Below are 20145 nucleotides of genomic sequence, written 5' to 3'. Positions count from 1 at the left end.
CTAGTGGAAAAGGTGCATAATGCCCTACAGACCAACTGCACTCAATTTCTCATTTAATGCAGAGAGGTAGTTGTTTGTTGGAAGGTGAGAAAAGAGGGCGTTCGGTTTTCCACTAATTTTCTCCCCTTAAATGTCATCTCAAGGGAGTCACCTTAGTTGGGGTGGAGAGAGGTGGAATAGAGTTCCACAGCCGACAACCCCTCTATGGTAATTTGCATAAATGGATATTCTTCATGTGAGCTTGAGCAGTGGGTATTGGTGGACTATTTAACCACAGCAGTAATCACAAATGAGCGCAACCTTGACCTCTCCCAGCATTTACGCAATTACACTTAATGATCAGGAGCAGTAACTCTGGGTCCTTAGTGCAAGGATGATGAGAAGAACGGTGTCACCCTTACTGCTGTCCAGTTGACATTGACTAACTTAGCACTGACATGAACTGAATACCTGGGATGTTTCTGGCCATGTGTTGGTGCTCCAGTGTGCTACACCGTCAAAAACAAATCATTTGAACTTCTTAACAGCTACTTTGAAGACTCAAAAATATCTGAAATGACTGATCCACCCCAAATACAGGAAACTTTCTGGTATCCGGCACGGACGGGACCGACCTGGTGCCGGTCCATCAACAATGCCGGATAACCGAACGCTATAGTTAAAACATACGGAGCTCAGAGCTCCATCTAAAGCAACAAACCCAACAGCTTCAAAACAATCGGCACAACTTGCAAGCGTCTCTGTAGCTTAGCAACAGCTTCAGCTACACGCTTGCACAGCCACAAATGAGTAAAAAAAGTAACTAAAAGTAAAAAAAGTAATCTGAACCGACTCCTGAATTTTGCCGGTGGATAGAGCGTTCCGGTTAATCGAAAGATTCCTGTACTAAATATTGACTTGTTAATCACATCATTTCTGTGCTCTGGGACAATTCAGTACTCCATGTTACTGTGTGTTTGTACACCAATGTGCTGCAACACTATGCATATATATTACAAATGTTATTTTTTTTTTGCAGTTGCTTACTTTATCCTCTTACACCCATGTTTGATTTCAAAACTCTTGTTTAGAAATCTGTTACTGTTCTCCACTTTCTCTGCAATCTCATCTATCTCTACATCTCTGGTTGTACCCAATGTTCTTCTACTCCTGTACTATTAGGCATACCCCTTCTTCCATGTCACCACTGCTGGCAGAGTATTCAGCCCTGCACTCAAATGCTTTTCCTAAACTTTTTCCATCTTTCAACATCCCTTCCCAACTTCAACAGTCTCCTCAAAACCTATTGCTTTGACCACACCTTTTACGGATTCCTGCTTGATGTCAAATTTGTCCCTTTTGTGAACAGCTATATGTTGCTGCTATTGGTTTTGGTAAGATGATGCCTTAGGCAATAGATTTTGTTAAATTTACGGTTTAGGTTAACTGGAGACATGCATAGAAATTTTAGTTAGAACAAACTTGCTAGTTTTTTTTCCTTGAGATAAAAATCTTTTCCACAAGTACTGGATGAGCAAGAACTAGAGATGCTTGGTCACAAAAACAAAATTATATGTACAGTAGTATTACCCATCATCTGTAAAATATGCTTTTTATGAAAACATCTTATAGTATAGACACACACACACAATTACCACATAAGTACACTCAGACTTTCATGAGGAAAACGTGCTCTCACACAATGGACACCTGGAACATTAACCCATCTTTCCTGTTCAGCTGCTGGCAGACCTGCTGTGTATTTTCAGGACTTGGTTTCTATTTCAGTTTCAGCAATTGTAGAATTCTCTCTCTTTCCAACTGCTACGTTTTCCACTTTGAGCAGAAATATTCTTACCTGCTCTGGTGTCCTGTTGTACAGTCTCTCTAGCTGTTCTTTTCTCCGTCTCTCATGTCCAGCATCAAACACAGAGAGTTTGGGATCAGAACCAGGTGGGGCACGGATCTTTGTTAACTTGGCACAAATACTATAATACCGCTCTTTCAGATCTTCTACTGAACGTTTCTGTGAAAGATGAGGTTAGAGATTAAAGAAATAATAAGTGCCAGTTACATATGTACTAAATGCATCAAATGCTTGTTTATTAGGCGTGCCTGAGCAGTCCAGGAATTAGCATTACTAACAGTTGGAGAAGGCAGCACACAAGATGGCACCATCTCATGGACTGAGCAAGCAGTGATGGGCCCAATGGTCTTATCTGACCCTTCTTTTCTCCAATGGGATATAACATATGGGCCCGACGCCTTCCCTAGTCCCGAATACATGTTTGTACATGACCTTCCAAATCTTTGTGGTGCTTTTAAGCAGCATTAGCCTATAATGATCACCTGGCCATTCCAATTTAACTCTCCAGCAATCGCATTGGTTTCTATGATGTGACCGATCTGGTTATTCCATATTTGACTAATAGTCTGGAGCAATGCCAATCAGACCAGATGGGCCAAGGATTCATTTATACAAGATTCAGTAGCCAAAAGTGACCATGTTATTGTTCCTATGGCAATTACAGCTCATTAGTTTTGAGCACTGCGATTGGCCTGTGGGAACAATGCGGCTCTAAAATCTCATCAATCATCTGTCTATAGTAACCAGCACTCATTGGTCCCCGGCAACCACAATAAAGAATGACATCACAGGGACAAAATGACCTCTCCGAGCAATTTAATCGACTTTACTTGGGCCGAGTACAAAAGCAAAGTTATGCTAAAACTTTATAAAATCACTAGTTAGGCCTCTGTTGGAGTAGTGTGCCTAATTCCAGGCACCACACTATAGGAAAGATGTAAAGGCCTTGGAGAGGGTGCAAAGGAAATCTATTAAAATGGTACCAGGGATGTGGGGAGTCAGTTATATGGAAAGACTAGAGAGGCTGGGATTGTTCTCTTTAGAGCAGAGAAGGTTCTGGGGAGATTTAATAGAGGTGTTCAAAATTATGAAGGGATTTGATAAGAGTGCATAGGGAGGAAGTGTTTCCACCAGCAGGAGGGTCGATAAACAGAAGACACAGATTTAAGATAACTGGCAAAAGAACGCGAGGGAGAGGAGGAGAACTTATTTTTACACAGTGAGATGTTATGATCTGGAATGCACTGCCTGAAAAGGATGGTTGAAGCAGATTCAATAGAAATTTTCAAAGGGAAACTGAATATATACTTGAAAAAGGACAAGTTTGCAGGGCTGTGTGGAAAGATCAGGTGAGTGAGACTAATTGGATAACTCTTCCATTAAAGCAGGCACAGGCATAATGGGCCGAATGGCCACCTTCTGAGCTGTATGATTCCATGACTCAAGTGCAACACACTAGGTCACAAGCAGAATATAAATTAGGAGGGAAAGGATTTAGCATTTGCTTGCTGTTTATGTATATAAAGCAAGTGAGCAATGAAAGAAATATATACTAGATGATCTCCTATGGCATTCCTCACAGTGAATCAGAGGACATGATAGGAGTTTGGAAAGACAGTAAAGTAAATGGTAAAGTGTTTTCTGTATAGTTCCTGGGAATTTTAGTCAAATTACTTTGTGCTGAACTGTTTTTGGGTTTATTTGTGCAAAAATCAATACATCAAAAAGCACTGCAGATTTTTTTAAATGTTCAGACATATTTATATCTTGACACATGGTGTACGCAAGACTTTTACGATAGATTGTCCAGGAGCAATATTACAAAAGATCAACCAATATTTTTTAAAGAAATTAACCCAAGATTGCTACAGTTAAAATTGTAAAGAATGCTCATTTTACCTGAAAAGAAAATGTTTTTGAAACGGTTACCCATCATGACCTATTATCTCATTTGAGGTTACTAGCAAGTCTGGTAAAAATCTACTCTTGGGAAAGTGGCATGTGTAATTGGCAGCTCTACTGACCCAACCCCTGAACAAGGGAGGGGTGGAGAGTGGACCCCCCTACTCCCTATGGACTCCGGGAACAAGAAAACAAAGACCTAATGTTCAAATTCAGTTGCCGAGGTCTGATGAGAGAGCAACAAGTACGGCCATGGCAGTTTATTTTAAGAAAACAACCAAGTAGCTCGGAGTAATCTTTAGTCTGATTCAATGCCAAGACTGACCATAGAACAGAACATGCTAGCGTGATTTATTAATTTTTCTTATTTAAGAGGAAGGATCGAAGTTAAGTTGAAGTAAAATGAGATTTGCCATAACTGTTACTTTGCACGTTCACTTATTATCTAGCCTCATCTCACTAAAGTATTAATCAATTCACTTGGAGAAGTGTATGTGAGGGAACAGGGGTCCGCATATGCTAATGAATGTTGAGATTAACTGACTATTGGTTGAGAATATTTATGGCAGACCTGAAATTTGTAACAGTCATTATGGCATTCTGGCAATAGCTAACAGTTCCGTATCAAAGCATGAAGAACATTAGGTAGTACCGGACTCCCCCATAATTGCTTGAGTCTCTTTCTGGCTACAAGAGCAAAAGCACCTCAATTTTATCGAGTAGGTGGGGAGGAAAAAATCTGCCCATTACGCAAGTGCCTCAATGACTCTACGCATTAATAAACACCATCTTGTTGCTTGGGGTATGCAGAACCAGCTGATGCTGAACCCTGCCTTACTAGACTTGAAATTATGCAAATATCCTAAACAAGACAGAGGCCTAGAAATTGGAACTTTAGCACCGACCGTTAAGGCCGCTTTTGAAGAAAAAATGGCAACCGCCTCGCTTCTGCCCATATCCAGCGCAGAACGTGGTGGCCGCCATATTAGGAGGATCAGCAGCGCTGATGTTGTCTGCACTCACCTCAAATATTTTAATGATCAAGAGCGTGATATCAATCGGCAAGCAGCGTAGAACTAACGCCGCCGAGCGATTTTGGACGTCGCCACTTCTTTTACCGGCCTCTCCAAAGTACGCCTGTGCGTGCAGCCGTTGCCAGCGCGTAGACCCGTGAGAAAATGGTGGAGATCTCCCCACCAAAGTCTTCAATAACTATGCAGAGTATGTCAGGTCCAATGAGATGGCTCATGGTCATTGCTGCAGAAACACATCAGCTGATTGAATGCCTGTTCTATACACGTTGGATGCCAGCATTCAACCGGAGCATGTCTGAGTTCTGGCACGCAATATATACAGAATAGCATATGGTTACAAATAGTCTTTTCTATTTGTTCCTGGGATGTGGGCGTCGCTGGCAAAGCCAGCATTTACTGTCCATCCCTAAATGCCGAGAAGGTGGTGGTGAGCTGCCTTCTTGAACCGCTGCAGTCCTTGTAGTAAAAGGTACTCCCACAGTGCTGTTAGGGAGGGAGTTCCAGGATTTTGACCCAACGACGATGAAGGAACGGCAATATATTTCCAAGTCAGGATGGTGTGGAACTTGGAGGTGATGGTGTTCCCATGCGCCTACTGCCCTTGTCCTTCTAGCTAGTAGAGGTCACAGGTTTGGGAGATGCTGCCAAAGAAGCCTTGGCGAGTTGCTGCAGTGCATCTTGTACATCGTACACACTGCAGCCACAGTGCGCCGGTGGTGCAGGGAGTGAATGTTTAAGGTGGTAGATGGGGTGCCAATCAAGCGGGCTGCTTTGTCCTGGATGGTGTTGAGCTTCTTGAGTGTTGTTGGAGCAGTACTCATCCAGGCAAGTGGAAAGTATTTCATCACACTCCTGACTTGTGCCATGAAGATGGTGGAAAGGCTTTGGGGAGTCAGGAGGCAAGACACTCGCCACAGAATACCCAGACTCTGACCTGCTCTTGTTGCCACAGTATTTATGTGGCTGGTCCAGTTAAGTTTCTGGTCAATGGTGGCCCCCAGGATGTTGATGGTGGGTGATTCAGCGGTGTAATGCTGTTGAATGTCAAGAGGCAGTGGTTAGACACTCGCTTGTTGGAGACAGCCATTGCCTGGCACTTGTGTGGCGTGAATATTACTTGCCACTTATCAGCCCAGACCTGAAAGTCATCCAGATCTTGCTGCATTCAGGCATGGACTGCTTCATTATCTGAGGAGTTGCGAATGGAACTGAACATTGTACAATCATCAGCAAACATCCCCATATCTGACCTTATGATGGAGGGAAGGTCATTGATGAAGCAGCTGAAGATGGTTGGGCCTAGGACACGGCCCTGAGGAACTCCTGCAGCGATGTCCTGGGGCTGAGATGATTGACCTCCAACAACCACAACCATCTTCCTTTGTGCTAGGTAGGACTCCAGCCACTGGAGTTTGACCCCGGATTCCCATGGACTTCAGTTTTACTAGAGCTCTTTGATGCCACACTCGGTCAAATGCTGCCTTGATGTCAAGGACAGTCACTCTCACCTCACCTCTGGAATTCAGCTCTTTTGTCCATGTTTGGACCAAGGCTGTAATGAGGTCTGGAGCCGAGTAGTCCTGATGGAACCCAAACTGAGCATCGGTGAGCAGGTTATTGGTGAGTAAGTGCCGCTTGATAGCATAGTCGACGACACCTTCCATCACTTTGCTGATGATTGAGAGTAGACTGATGGGGTGGTAATTGGCCAGATTGGATTGGTCCTGCTTTCTGTGGACAGGACATATCTGGGCAGTGTGGTAAACCACTTTTATCGTTCACTATCGTTACACTACGGTTATCACTGTTTACACTGTTGTATCACTACACAAGGTTACCTCTTGCCACGCTGTTATACCTGGGCTGACCACAGCTGACTCCGCCCATGGCTCCGCCTGCTTGCCCAGGTATAAAGGTGGTCGACTGGCTGGTATTCCTCCTTATTGGATCCGATCACCCATGAGGGTGGGCTCTGTTATTTAGCCAATAAAAACCTATAGTTACTAACTTAACTCGTCGCTTTTCATGAACTGAATTGATAGGTATATCAATTTTATTGGCTAAATTTTGAAATGTCTGTACCGGAGCAGCCAAACGTACAGCCCTAGCCAAACGGCCAGCTACAACAGCCCCAGCAGCCGGCCTGGCTGCGAGCCCTCCGACCGCCGTACCTGGATCTAAACCCACAGGCTGCGAATTCAGCCCTCGACTTCGAACACTGGCTGAGCTGCTTCGAAGCCTACCTGGGAGAATCCGGCGTGCCTCCGGTATCCAAACTAAGAGTGCTGACCGCCCAGGTGAGCCCTAAAGTATTTGCACTCATCCGGGACATTGCTACATACGAGGACGCCCTCAACCTGCTAAAAGAGCAGTACCGGAGCCCTGTAAACTCAATGTACGCCAGGCATCTCCTAAGATCCCGCTCGCAACAGCCAGGAGAGTCGGTTGATGATTTCTTACGGGCGCTGCAAATACTCGGCAGGGACTGTGACTTTAAAGCCGTAACAGCTGCAGAACATACCGATGGAAATATCCGCGATGCCTTCGTGAAAGGCCTTCGGTCAGACTACTCACGGCAAAGACTGCTGGAATCAAAGGACCTCGACCTGAAAACAGCTGCTATCCTCGCTCGCTCCTTGGAAGTGGCCCATCGGGACCGCGAGGCGTACTCCAGGTACTGTGCTGCGCGACCCTGGGACTCGGGCCCGACTCCGGCCGCAATACCCCTCGCACCGCCGCCATTGGGGCCTACCACAGCGTCGGTGTCCCGGAACCGATCGGGACCGCCACCCCCGGTACCGGCTGCGACATCGGAGCCCCGCGATCGGGCCGCCGGCTGCTTCTTCTGTGGCCAGGCGAAACACCCGAGGGCGCGCTGCCCTGCAAGAAACACGACCTGCTCCGACTGCCACAAGAAAGGCCACTTCGCGAAGGCCTGCAGGGGGAAAGCCACAGACGCCAGCAGTGCCTCATGCGAGTTGTGGGGGCGGCCATCTTTGATCAAGGCCACCGACGCCGGCAGTGCCTCACGTGAGTTGTGGGGGCGGCCATCTTCTCCGCCATTTTGTTCAACGTCGTGGGCGCCACCATTTTGTTCACCATAGAGTAATACAGCACGGATAGAGGCCCTTCGGCCCATCGTGTCCGCGCCGGCCATCAAGCCCTGTCTAATCTAATCCCATATTCCAGCATTTGGTCCGTAGCCTTGTATGCTATGGCATTTCAAGTGCACATCCAAATGCTTCTTAAATGTTGAGAGGGTTTCTGCCTCCACAACCCTTTCAGGCAGTGAGTTCCAGACTCCAACCACCCTCTGGGTGAAAAAGTTCTCTCTCAAATCCCCTCTAAACCTCCCGCCCTTTACCTTGAATCTATGCCCCCTAGTTATTGACCCCTCTACTAAGGGAAAAAGCTCCTCAGCATCCATCCTATCTATGCCCCTCATAATTTTGTACACCTCAATCATGTCCCCCCTCAGCCTCCTCTGCTCCAAGGAAAACAAACCCAATCTGCCCAGTCTCTCTTCATAGCTGAAGCGCTCCAGCCCTGGTAACATCCTGGTGAACCTCCTCTGCACCCTCTCTAACGCGATCACATCCTTCCTGTAGTGTGGCGACCAGAACTGCACACAGTATTCCAGCTGTGGCCTAACCAGTGTTTTATACAGCTCCATCATAACCTCCTTGCTCTTGCCTTCATTAGCCGAGGCATTGAATAGAAGTATCCCATATGCCTTTTTTACCACCTTATCCACCTGTTCCGCCGCCTTCAGGGATCTGTGTACTTGCACACCCAGATCCCTCTGACCCTCCGTCTTGCCTAGGGTCTTTCCATTCATTGTGTATTCCTTTGCCTTGTTAGTCCCCCCAAATTGCATCACCTCGCACTTTTCCGGGTTAAATTCCATTTGCCACTGTTCCGCCCATCTGACCAACCCATCTATATCGTCCTGCAGACTGAGGCTACCCTCCTCGCTATTTACCACCCTACCAATTTTTGTATCATCCGCGAACTTACTGATCATACCCTTTACATTCATATCCAAGTCATTAATGTAGACCACAAACAGCAAGGGACCCAGCACCGATCCCTGTGGTACCCCACTGGCCACAGGCTTCCAGTCACAAAAACAACCTTCGACCATCACCCTCTGCCTTCTGCCACTAAGCCAGTTTTGTATCCAATGTGCCAAGGCACCCTGGATTCCATGGGCTCTTACCTTCTTGACCAGTCTCCTGTGCGGGACTTTATCGAAGGCCTTACTGAAATCCATGTATACCACATCCACTGCGTTACCCTCATCCACACACCTAGTCACCCCCTCAAAAAATTCAATCAAATTAGTCAGACATGATCTTCCCTTGACAAAGCCATGTTGACTATCCCTGATTAATCCTTGCCTCTCCAAGTGGAGACAAATTTTGTCCCTCAGGATTTTTTCCAATAATTTTCCTACCACTGATGTTAGGCTCACTGGCCTGTAGTTCCCCGGTTTTTCCCTACTACCCTTCTTGAATAATGGTACTACATTAGCGGTTCTCCAGTCCTCTGGCACATCCCCTGTGGCCAGAGAGGTCCTGAATATATGTGTTAGAGCCCCCGCAATCTCCTCCTTTGCCTCACACAGCAGCCTGGGATACATTTCATCCGGGCCTGGGGATTTATCCATTTTTAGGCCAGCTAAAACCGCCAATACCTCCTCCCTCTCGATGTTAATATGTTCGAGCATATCACAGTCCCCCCGCCCTATTTCTATGTCTACATCGTCCTTCTCCATAGTGAAAACAGATGCAAAAAATTCATTTAGAACCCCTCCTACATCTTCCGGCTCCACACACAGATTGCCACTTTTGTCCCTAATGGGCCCTATTTTTTCCCTAGTTATCCTCTTACCCTTAATATACTTATAAAACATCTTCGGATTTTCCTTTATTTTGCTCGCCAGTGTTATTTCATGGCCCCTCCTTGATCTCCTAATTTCTTTTTTAAGTATCCCCCTGCACTTTTTGTACTCCTCTAGGGTTTCCTCCGTCTCGACCGCCACCTTGTCTCCAGACCCGACCACCGCAGCTCGCTCAGCCATACACTAGCCTCCGTCACACTTGACCAAGCTCGCCCGCATCACCTGTCCAAGTCCATGATGGACATCAAAGTAAACGGCCACGCCACAACCTGCCTGTTCGACAGCGGAAGCACGGAGAGTTTCATCCATCCAGACACGGTGAGCCGCTACTCCCTCACTGTCCGGCCAACGCGCAACCGGATCTCGATGGCGTCGAGGTCCCATTCAACAGACATCAGCGGCTACTGTGTTGTGACCCTGTCGGTTAGGGGCACGGAGTATAAAAATTTTAAACTTCTCGTCCTGCCCCAGCTCTGCGCTGCCGTCCTACTAGGGCTGGATTTCCAATGCCACCTCCAAAGTGTCACCTTGGCATACGGTGGATCCCTCCCCCCCCCTCACAGTCTACAACCAGCAATTCCTAAACCGCCCACCGCGTACCACCTGCGGCCTATCCACCCTCAAAGTCCCGCCCCCCCTCCCTGTTCGCTAACCTCACCCGCGACTGTAAACCCGTCGCTACCAAGAGCAGGCGGTACAGCGCCGGGGACAGAGCTTTTATTAGCTCCGAGGTGCAGCGACTCCTGAAGGAGGGCATCATCGAGGGAAGCAACAGTCCCTGGCGTGCCCAGGTCGTAGTCGTTAAGACCGGCGATAAACACCGCCTGGTCATCGACTACAGCCAAACCATAAACCGGTACACCCAGCTGGACGCATACCCCCTTCCCCGCATATCTGATATGGTCAATCAGATTGCACAGTACCGGGTATTCTCTACCATCGACCTTAAGTCGGCCTATCACCAACTCCCTATCCGCCCTGAGGACCGCCAGTATACCGCCTTAGAGGCGAATGGCCGCCTCTACCACTTCCTTAGGGTTCCCTTCGGCGTCACCAACGGGGTTTCGGTCTTCCAAAGGGAGATGGACCGGATGGTTGACCAGAACGGGCTGCATGCCACGTTCCCTTATCTAGATAACGTCACCATCTGCGGCCGCGACCGGCAGGACCATGATGTTAATCTGGAGAAATTCCTCCGTACGGCCCAACGGCTGAACCTCACCTACAATAAGGGGAAATGTGTGTTTAACACCTCGCGCCTTGCCATCCTCGGCTGCGTAGTAGAGAACGGAGTCATCGGCCCCGACCCCGAAAGAATGCGCCCCCTCATGGAGCTTCCCCTCCCCCACTGTCCAAAGGCGCTGAAGAGAACCCTGGGGCTCTTCGCTTACTATGCCCAATGGGTGCCCAATTATGCGGACAAAGCCAGACCCCTCATGAAGTCCACCTCCTTCCCCCTGACAGCAGAAGCATGTGCAGCCTTCTCCCTCATTAAGGGAGACATTGCTAAGGCCACAATGCACGCGGTGGATGAGTCTATCCCTTTCCAAGTGGAGAGCAATGCATCCGACTTCGCCCTAGCTGCAACCCTTAACCAGGCGGGGAGACCTGTGGCCGCCTTCTCAAGGACCCTCCAGGGCCCTGAGATCCGACACTCTTCGGTCGAGAAGGAGGCCCAGGCGATCGTGGAGGCAGTACGACACTGGAGGCATTACCTGGCAGGCAAACGATTTACCCTCCTCACCGACCAGCGTTCGGTCGCTTTTATGTTTAATAACAAGCTGAGGGGCAAAATCAAGAACGACAAGATCTTGAGGTGGAGAATTGAGCTCTCTACCTACGATTACGATATCTTGTACCGGCCTGGTAAACTGAACGAACCCCCAGATGCTCTATCACGAAGTACATGCGCCAACGCGCAAATTGATAGACTGCAGACCCTCCACAACGACCTCTGCCACCCCGGGGTCACCAGACTTTACCACTTCATTAAGGCCCGCAACCTGCCCTACTCCATCGAGGAGGTCAGAACCATGACCAGGAACTGCCAAACCTGTGCCGAATGCAAACCACATTTCTTTAGGCCGGACAGAGCAAGCCTGATCAAGGCCACCCGCCCCTTCGAGCGCTTGAGCATCGATTTTAAGGGGCCCCTCCCGTCCTCTGACCGCAATGTGTACTTCCTCAACATTATTGACGAGTACTCCCGTTTCCCCTTTGCCTTCCCCTGCCCAGACATGACCAGTACCACGGTCATCAAATGCCTGAACGACCTCTTCGCCTTGTTCGGGTTCCCGAACTATGTACATAGTGACCGGGGCTCATCCTTCATGAGCGAGGAACTTCGCCAGTTCCTACTAGCGAGAGGTATTGCTGCAAGCAGGACCACCAGCTACAACCCCCGAGGGAACGGCCAGGTGGAAAGAGAGAACGCGACAGTCTGGAAGGCCGTTCTCTTAGCCTTAAAGTCTAAGGGCCTCCCAACCTCTCGCTGGCAGGAAGTCCTCCCGGCAGCGCTGCATTCCATCCGGTCACTGCTTTGCACTGCCATTAACGCCACCCCCCATGAACGAATGTTTGTTTTCCCCAGGAAGTCGACTACGGGAACCTCGCTACCAACATGGCTGACTTCTCCGGGGCCCGTCTTGCTGCGGAAGCACGTGAGGGCCCATAAAACGGACCCCCTGGTCGAGAGGGTGGACCTCCTGCACGCCAACCCCCAGTACGCCTATGTGGCATACCCAGACGGGCGGGAGGACACAGTCTCCTTACGAGACCTCGCACCCTCGGGCACCCGAGACACCGTTACCCCCCACCACTCCCCCAAATCCAGCCCCGGTAGACAGCATGCCGGAACCCCATGAGCCTTCGCCGACCACACAGACACCAGCCTTAACTTCGAATATTACACCTCCGCCGATCAGAAAGGCTTACGAGGCCTCCGGATAGACTGACATACCCGAACTGGTAGTACACTTCACCCCGCCGGACTCAAATTTAAACAAGGGGTGAATGTGGTAAACCACTTTTATCGTTCACTATCGTTACACTATGGTTATCACTGTTTATATCGTTACAACAGTGTAAACAGTGATAACCGTAGTGTATCACTACACAAGGTTACCTCTTGCCACGCTGTTATACCTGGGCTGACCACAGCTGACTCCGCCCATGGCTCTGCCTGCTTGCCCAGGTATAAAGGTGGTCGACTGGCTGGTATTCCTCCTTGTTGGATCCGATCACCCACGAGGGTGGGCTCTGTTATTTAGCCAATAAAAACCTATAGTTACTAACTTAACTCGTCACTTTTCATGAACTGAATTGATAGGTATATCAGGCAGTTTTCCACATTGTCGGGTAGATGCCAGTGTTGTAGCTGCACTGGAACAGCTTGGCTAGAGGTCCGGCTAGATCTGGAGCAGAAGTCTTCAGCATGACAGGGGGGATGTTGTCAGGGCCCATAGCCTTTGTTGTATCCAGTGCGCTCAGCTGTTTCTTGATATCGGCCTAGAAATTGGGTATCGCCCCGCTTGAGGCGTTAGAACTGGCGCTGCGCAAAGTTTATAGCCAGACGAAACTTATCGCCGCCTGGCGCGATATTGGGTTGCATCGCCCCCAAAAGGGGATTGAGGCGCAAATTCAGACGTTGCACGGGCCTCCTAAGGCGCAAAACTTCCGGGACTACCCAATATCGGCGCGGACGGGCGCAGCGCAGGTGATCTCAATTACCGATAACCACGAGACTTCCAGGCGCCGGCCGGCTCTTAAAGGGGTGGGTCAGTCAGCCTCAGCTTCCACACTTAACGCCCTGTAGGCCTCAGAATCGGCGCTATTCCTTCTCTGGCGCAAAAAACTTGGTCAGGATGGAGAAGGTGAGACAGAGAGCAGAGCGCTTCAGCACTGAGGCTCTGGAGGAGTTGGTGTCCGCAGTGGAGCGCCGTCGAGATGTTCTGTATCCTGACAATGGCAGGAGGCCGAATCAAAAGGATTACCGCCGAGCTTGGAGGGATGTTTCTCAGAGGGTCAACTCCAGCAGCATGGCGACCAGGAGCCCTGTTCAGTGCAGGAAGAAATTCAACGACCTCACTTGAGTCGTTAGGGTGAGTGTTGTTTATGCAAACTTCTGATTCCCTCTATCTGCACCTGACTTCGCGCACCCTCTTGCCATGATGCCCCAATGGCCATCTGTCAGCAAGCACCCATGGCCCTTTCTGGGCACACACATGCACATTTGACTCAAGGCATCATGTAAGGGCTCTTGCACCATGGGGGGCATGAGATGATCTCTCGAGGCATCATGTAACAGAGCTTCCCCTTCTTTCCCCTGCAGTCCAAGCTGGCGACGATCCGAAAGGACCAGCATCGAACCGGTGGCGGACTTCCACAAGTGGTCACTCTCACGGATCTCGAGGAGAGAGTGCACCAGATTCTTGGAGGACGTCCGAGTGGTCCTGTTACCACTGCAGCTGCCGACCCCCTTCTCGACAGCCAGGGTAAGGCTCTCACCTTTTTTAGCTGTCTCCTTCCACTTGGTCCCCCCGCCAGCATGCTTTCTCAGTGTGCAGCCATGTCAGAGCCTTGCCGCAATCTGGCATGCCTTGCCGCCAACCTGACCTTTTGCTAAAGCCACTCTTCCACCGCCCTGCTTTCAGATGCTGCATCACCAACTCGGGATCTGCGCCCTGAAGCTGCCAGTGCCAGTGCCTCCGGAGGCGAGGATCAGGAGGAAGCCGGAGCATCCGTTCCAACTTCAGGGGAGCGTACACATCTGCAGACTGGGGATAGTAGTTCCCTGGAGGGGAGGGGGGGCTCTGCTGATGAGCCAGTTGCCGGAACAAGCAGCATGCAGCAGCGCGGGGGGGCGGGGAAGATAGGCACGTTCGGCCACCGGCTCCCCGGAGGGCAAGGCAGGGAGTGATGACTGCTGCACAGAGTGCAGAGGAGGTGCGTAGCCTTGCTGATATGAGCACCCAGGCCCGGCTCAAGCACACTGAGCTGATGGCTGCAGTGGGGAGGATGCCTCAGTCGATAGAAACACTGGCAAAGAGTGTGTTGGACTTTGGAGCAGCAATGGAGAGGACTGTCCAGGGCTTCGGGGCAGCAATGGAGAGGACTGTCCAGGGCTTCGAGGCTGCAATGGAAAAGACTGTTGAGCGCCTCGGACAATCCCTGGAAAGGTCTGTCCAGGGCTTGTCCGAGGCAGTGGAACGGACTGCTCCGGCCTTGTCCGAAGCAATGGAAAGAACTGTCCAGGGCTTCTCCGAAGCACTGGCACCTGCCACACAGGTCCTCAGTGCTGCCACGCAGTCACTTGCTGGCCTCGTCCACACCCAGATTGAGGCAACGCGAACTCTCACTGCAGCCACCCTATCTGCATCAGCTAGGATCACCCCGGGCCCTTCCAGTACCATACAAGGCCAGGAATCAGTGGAGCAGGCGATTGTGGCGGTTGAGCCGAACCAGTCCCCTCAGAGAGCCAGTGTGTCGTCCGACCATGGTGCAGGTGTCCTCTCTCGGCAGGTGACCATTGCTCATGCCACCGCTGGTACGTCTGCAGTGCAGCTGCCACCACCTGCAGGGCACACTGCTTCCAGCCATGCTCAGATCAAGCAGCCTGCGTCCGCACCCTCCAAGACCAGAGGTTGGCCAGGCCGTCCCTCAGGGGCTTCTGCGCTTCCACATAGTCAGCAGGCGTCCCCCATCCTTGGCCCCGCCACTGGGGTTCAATTACGTTGGAGCAGCAGGGAGGGAAGGGGCCGACCGCGAAAGAGAAGTCGTTCTCCATCAAGGGGCCAGCAGTAGAGGGAGGTGCCGAGACGTTTCTTTGGCCAAATTCAAGGACTCCCTCACCTGTTGTGATTGTTGGAAATGGTTTGTTTAGTTTTGCGGCTTTGCCGAAGAGTTAACTGTTATTTTGTTAGTTATGGTTTCTGTTGACATGACGTTGTTATGCTGGAAGGAAGGACTTTTGTGACAATAAAGAAAAGTTTTAATTTGCAATGGTACACGTAACTATTTACAGTCATGCTGGCCTTCAGAGCCTTTCAAAGATCCGAAGTGCGCAGGACGAATGACACCCATCATTCCGCTAGAGGGGCCTGGAACCGAGCCCTGATGAGCCTGACGGATGGCCCTTCCACTTTCAGGAGCCCTCCCATCTTCCTCCTCCTCCGCATGCTCCTCCTCCTCCTCCTCCTCGTCCGCCTGCTCGTCCTCCTCCGCTGGACCTTGAGGGACAGCTGGCACTGGCTGGGTGCGTCGAATCGCCAAATTGTGGAGCATGCAGCAGACGACGACGTGACCCACTTGCTCCGGCGAGTACTGCAGGGCTCCCCCCAAATGGTCCAGACAGCGGAAACGCTGTTTGAGCACACCAACAGTGTGCTCTACAATGTTCCTGGTCGCCTGATGGCTGCTGTTGTACAGCTCTTCTGCTGGGGTGGCGGCCGCCAAACGGAGTGGTGTCATGAGCCATGGGCAGAGAGGATAGCCCTTGTCCCCAAGAAGCCAGCCTCGTGGGCGAGCCGGCCCCTCAAAAAGGTCACAAACTGAGGTCTGTCGCAGGATGAAGGCATCGTGGCTGCTCCCTGGGAATTGGGCGTTGACTGCCATGATCATTTGGCGGTGGTCACAGACCAGCTGCACATTGAGGGAGCGGAACCCCTTGCGGTTGCGGAAGTCCTCAGGATTGAGCAATGGCGCCCGCAAAGCCACGTGTGTGCAATCAATTGCCCCCTGCACCATGGGGAAGTCCGCAATAGCAGCGAAGCCCTGCGCGCGCTCCGCCTGCTTCTCCAGGCTCCGAGGGAAGTTGATGAATTAACACCTTCGTCTATAAAGGGCAGCTGTAACTTGCCGGATGCAACAATGGACTGCAAACTGAGATATATTCGCAATGTCCCCAGTGGCTGCCTGAAAAGATCCGGTGGCATAGAAATTGAGGGCAAGTCACTTTAACGGACACCGACAGAGGTCCTGCACCGTAGACGTGGCTGCAGATCCTGAGCAAGCAGGTGGCACAGCTCAGTTACAACCTCCTTCCCGAATCGGAGCCTTCGCACACTGCTCCTCCGACATTGCAAGGTAGGAGACCTGCTGCCTGAATACCCTCGCAGCGTACCCTCGGATTGGCCGACCTCCATTGCCCCTCCTCCTTCTGGCCAATCCGGCCCTCTCTCCCGCCGTCTCTCTGCCCCTTCACAGTGTCCGGCCATGAGGACGTTGCCATCCAAAGCAGCTCCCATTCCGATGCCAGTCGGTCAAAACGCTGTTAGGTGTAGCGCTCCAACTGCTCCGGACAGGTTTGAAGGTCCCAAGTATTCGAAGACTAAATTCCAAAAAATCTGCTCCACAGTAGCTCACCAACTCTCTCCAGCAACGATCACAATGAACAGGCCAAGTGGCTGCAGCTTTTATACTAGAGCTGTCCCCTTTAAATAGCACCCCCCGACTACGAGAAGGGCCTGGTAGCATTCCATCGAACTGTCACTAACAACGCTAGGCGCAAAGGTTCCGGGCGCCACGGAATATCCGGTCCGGGGCGCCAAAAACGCGTTGCACACTGAAATGACGTCATGATCTGCCTGCGCCTGCAAAGAGTTAGCGCCGACGCTAAAAGAATACTCAATATGGGAGGTGGCGCTATATTCACTGCGCCCGCCCGAACATTGGGTAACGCCCCAATTCTCGGGCTCTTTACGCGCTAATCGCTGGCGCTACCAACCGAATTTCTAGGCCATCATGTTTAGTGAATCGAATTGGCTGTGATGGTGGGGACTTCAGGAGGAGGCAGATATGGATCATCGACTTGGCACTTCTGGCTGAAGATCATTGTAAATGCTTCAGCCTTATCTATTGCACTCGCGTGCTGGGCTCCACCATCATTGAGGATGGGGATATTCATGGAGCCTCCTCCTCCAGTTAGTTGTTTAATTGTCCACCACCATTCACGACTGGATGTGGCAGGACTGCAGAGCTATGATCTGATCCGTTGGTTGTGGGATCGCTTAGCTCTGTCTATAGCATGCTGCTTCCGCTGTGTTGCAGCTTCCCCAGGTTGGCACCTCAATTTTAGGTACGCCTGGTGCTGCTCCTGGCATGCTCTTCTGCACTCTATTAAACCAGGGTTGGTCCGCTGGCTTGATGGTAATGGTAGAATGAGGGATATGCCGGGCCATGAGTTTACAAATTGTGGTGGAATACAAATCTGCTGCTGCTAATGGCCCACAGCACCTCATGGATGCCCAGTTTTGAGCTGCTAGATCTGTTGTGAATCTATCCCATCTAGCACGGTGGTAGTGCCACACAACATGATGGAAGGGGTCCTCAGTGTGAAGACGGGATTTTGTCTCCACAATGACTGTGCAGTGGTCACTCCTACCAATGCTGTCATGGACAGATGCATCTGCGACAGATAGATTGGCGAGGACAAGGTCAAGTAGGTTTTTCCCTCGTGTTGGTTCTCTCACCACCTGTCACAGGCCCAGACTGGCAGCTATGTCCTTCAGGATTTGGCCAGCTCGGTCAGTAATGGTGCTACCGAGTCACTCTTGGTGATGGACATTGAAGTCCCCCACCCAGAGTACATTCTGTGCCCTTGCTACTCTCAGTGCTTCTTCCAAGAAGTGTTCAACATGGAGGAGTAGATTCATCAGCTGAGGGAGGGTGGTAGATGGTAATCAGCAGGAGGTTTCCTCGCCCATGCTTGACATGAAGCCATGAGATTACATGGGGTCTGGAGACAACATTGAGGACTCCCAGGCCACTCCCACCCGACTGTATACCACTGTGCCGCCACCCCTGGTGGGTCTGTCCTACCCAGGGATGGCAATGGAGGAATCGGGGGGACATCTAATGGCTGTTACTGTCGGCCAGTTGTGTAATGCAAGACGTACACTTGTACACCAGATTTTCAAATCTTACTACTAAGTGCTTGCAGTTGTGTCAGTAAACTGGAAATGAAATATTTGGACTTTGTAAATGTTTACTGTTAAAAACATCCATATTAAATATGCATCCTGTTCCTCTGAAGTAACAGGTGTGTACTTATTACTTTTTCAATTAAAAAGGAGACCCAGTGGGCTGGATTTTCCAATCAGAGGCTTCCTGCGTGCGGATGCCTCAGATCTGGAAAAATCTACGAACTAACCTGCTGGCTCCGTAGGTCCCGACACCTCCGCTCCTGGGCCTCTCCTGGTGCGCACGCGCAGAGGCCCAGGTATCCCAGGGGCGCAGGCAGTTCGCAAGCGTCCCTGAGATCACGTGGGCCATGGGGAACCAATCAAAGAAGGGAATTCCCCTTCACACTTTTGACAGGTCTCTCTGCTTAGACCGGTCAAAAGTATGAATGGGGATCACTCAAAAAAACACACTAAAACATTAAATAATTTTTTTTTAAGTTATGTATTTAAAATGAGATAAAATTACATTAAATTAAATATTTTGAACAAAATAATTTGTATGCCTCAGAGACATGGACCATGTACAGCAGGCACCTCAAAGCACTGAAGAGGTACCACCAACGCTGCCTCCGCAAGATCCTGCAAATCCATTGGCAGGATAGGCGCACCGTCAGTGTGCTCACTCAGGCGAACATCCCCAGCATCGAAGCTTTGACCACGCTCTATCAGTTCCGATGGACGGGTCACACTGTCCGCATGCCCGATACGGGACTCCCAAAACAAGCGCTCTACTCGGAGCTCCGACACTGCCAGAGAGCCTCAGGTGGGCAGAGGAAACGCTTCAAGGACACCCTCAAAGCCTCCTTGAAAAAGTGCAACATCGCCACCGACACCTGGGAATCCCTGGCCCAAGACCGCACAAAGTGCAGGAGAAGCATCCGGGACGGCGTCGAACGCCTCGAGTCTCTTCGCCGGGAGCAAGCGGAAGCCAAGCGCACGTCAATCCAAGCACCCCACCCACCCGCCCCTTCAACCACAGTCTGCCCCACCTGTGACAGAGACTGTAGGTCCCGCATTGGACTCATCAGTCACCTGAGAACTCATTTTTAATGTGGAAGCAAGTCATCCTCGGTTCCCAAGAGACTGCCTAAGAAGGAGGAGGAGTTAAAATTACATTAAATTAAATATCTTAAACAAAATAATTTTAAAAAAAAAAAATTAAAGTTTTTTTTACAGGGCTAAAGATAAACTTACCTTTTTTAGAAGTATTTTTAAATTATAAATGAGTGAAAACATTTTAATTTTTTTACTTTTTTAAAACTCTTATGCTGGTAAAAGCAGGCCTTACGCTTTTACCGGGTGGAAGATTTTTCAAGGTTTTCAGCGAGCGGATGATCTGTCAAGAGAATTCGGATCGGAAGTGCCGGTTTTCAGTGCATGCGGCACTTGCGAGGCCCCTACGGGTGCGTACACACCTTGTACCCACCCGTGGGGGTCGGAAAACACGGGCCAATGAGTTTCCTGTTTCTGAAGGAATTTGTACATCTGCATTTACTCCCA

The 20145-nt window shown here is 50.3% G+C and overlaps 1 protein-coding gene across 2 annotated transcripts in view; it reads right to left on the bottom strand.

The window, feature by feature from the left end:
• Positions 1 to 20145, bottom strand: part of dmap1 (DNA methyltransferase 1 associated protein 1) — an 86564-nt gene that overhangs the window by 33612 nt on the left and 32807 nt on the right. For both annotated transcript variants that reach the window (XM_085983065.1, XM_085983066.1), the window contains exon 6: positions 1838 to 2005. In XM_085983065.1, the coding sequence (XP_085839191.1) occupies positions 1838 to 2005 (168 nt within the window). The remainder of the gene's footprint in view (positions 1 to 1837; positions 2006 to 20145) is intronic.

This window comes from Somniosus microcephalus, chromosome 3 (assembly GCF_052327205.1).
Source record: "Somniosus microcephalus isolate GS21.2 chromosome 3, FLI_Smic_1.0, whole genome shotgun sequence".
NCBI classification, from domain to species: domain Eukaryota; kingdom Metazoa; phylum Chordata; class Chondrichthyes; order Squaliformes; family Somniosidae; genus Somniosus; species Somniosus microcephalus.
Note: the sequence above shows the minus strand (reverse complement) of the source record. Positions and strands in the feature narration are given on the sequence as shown.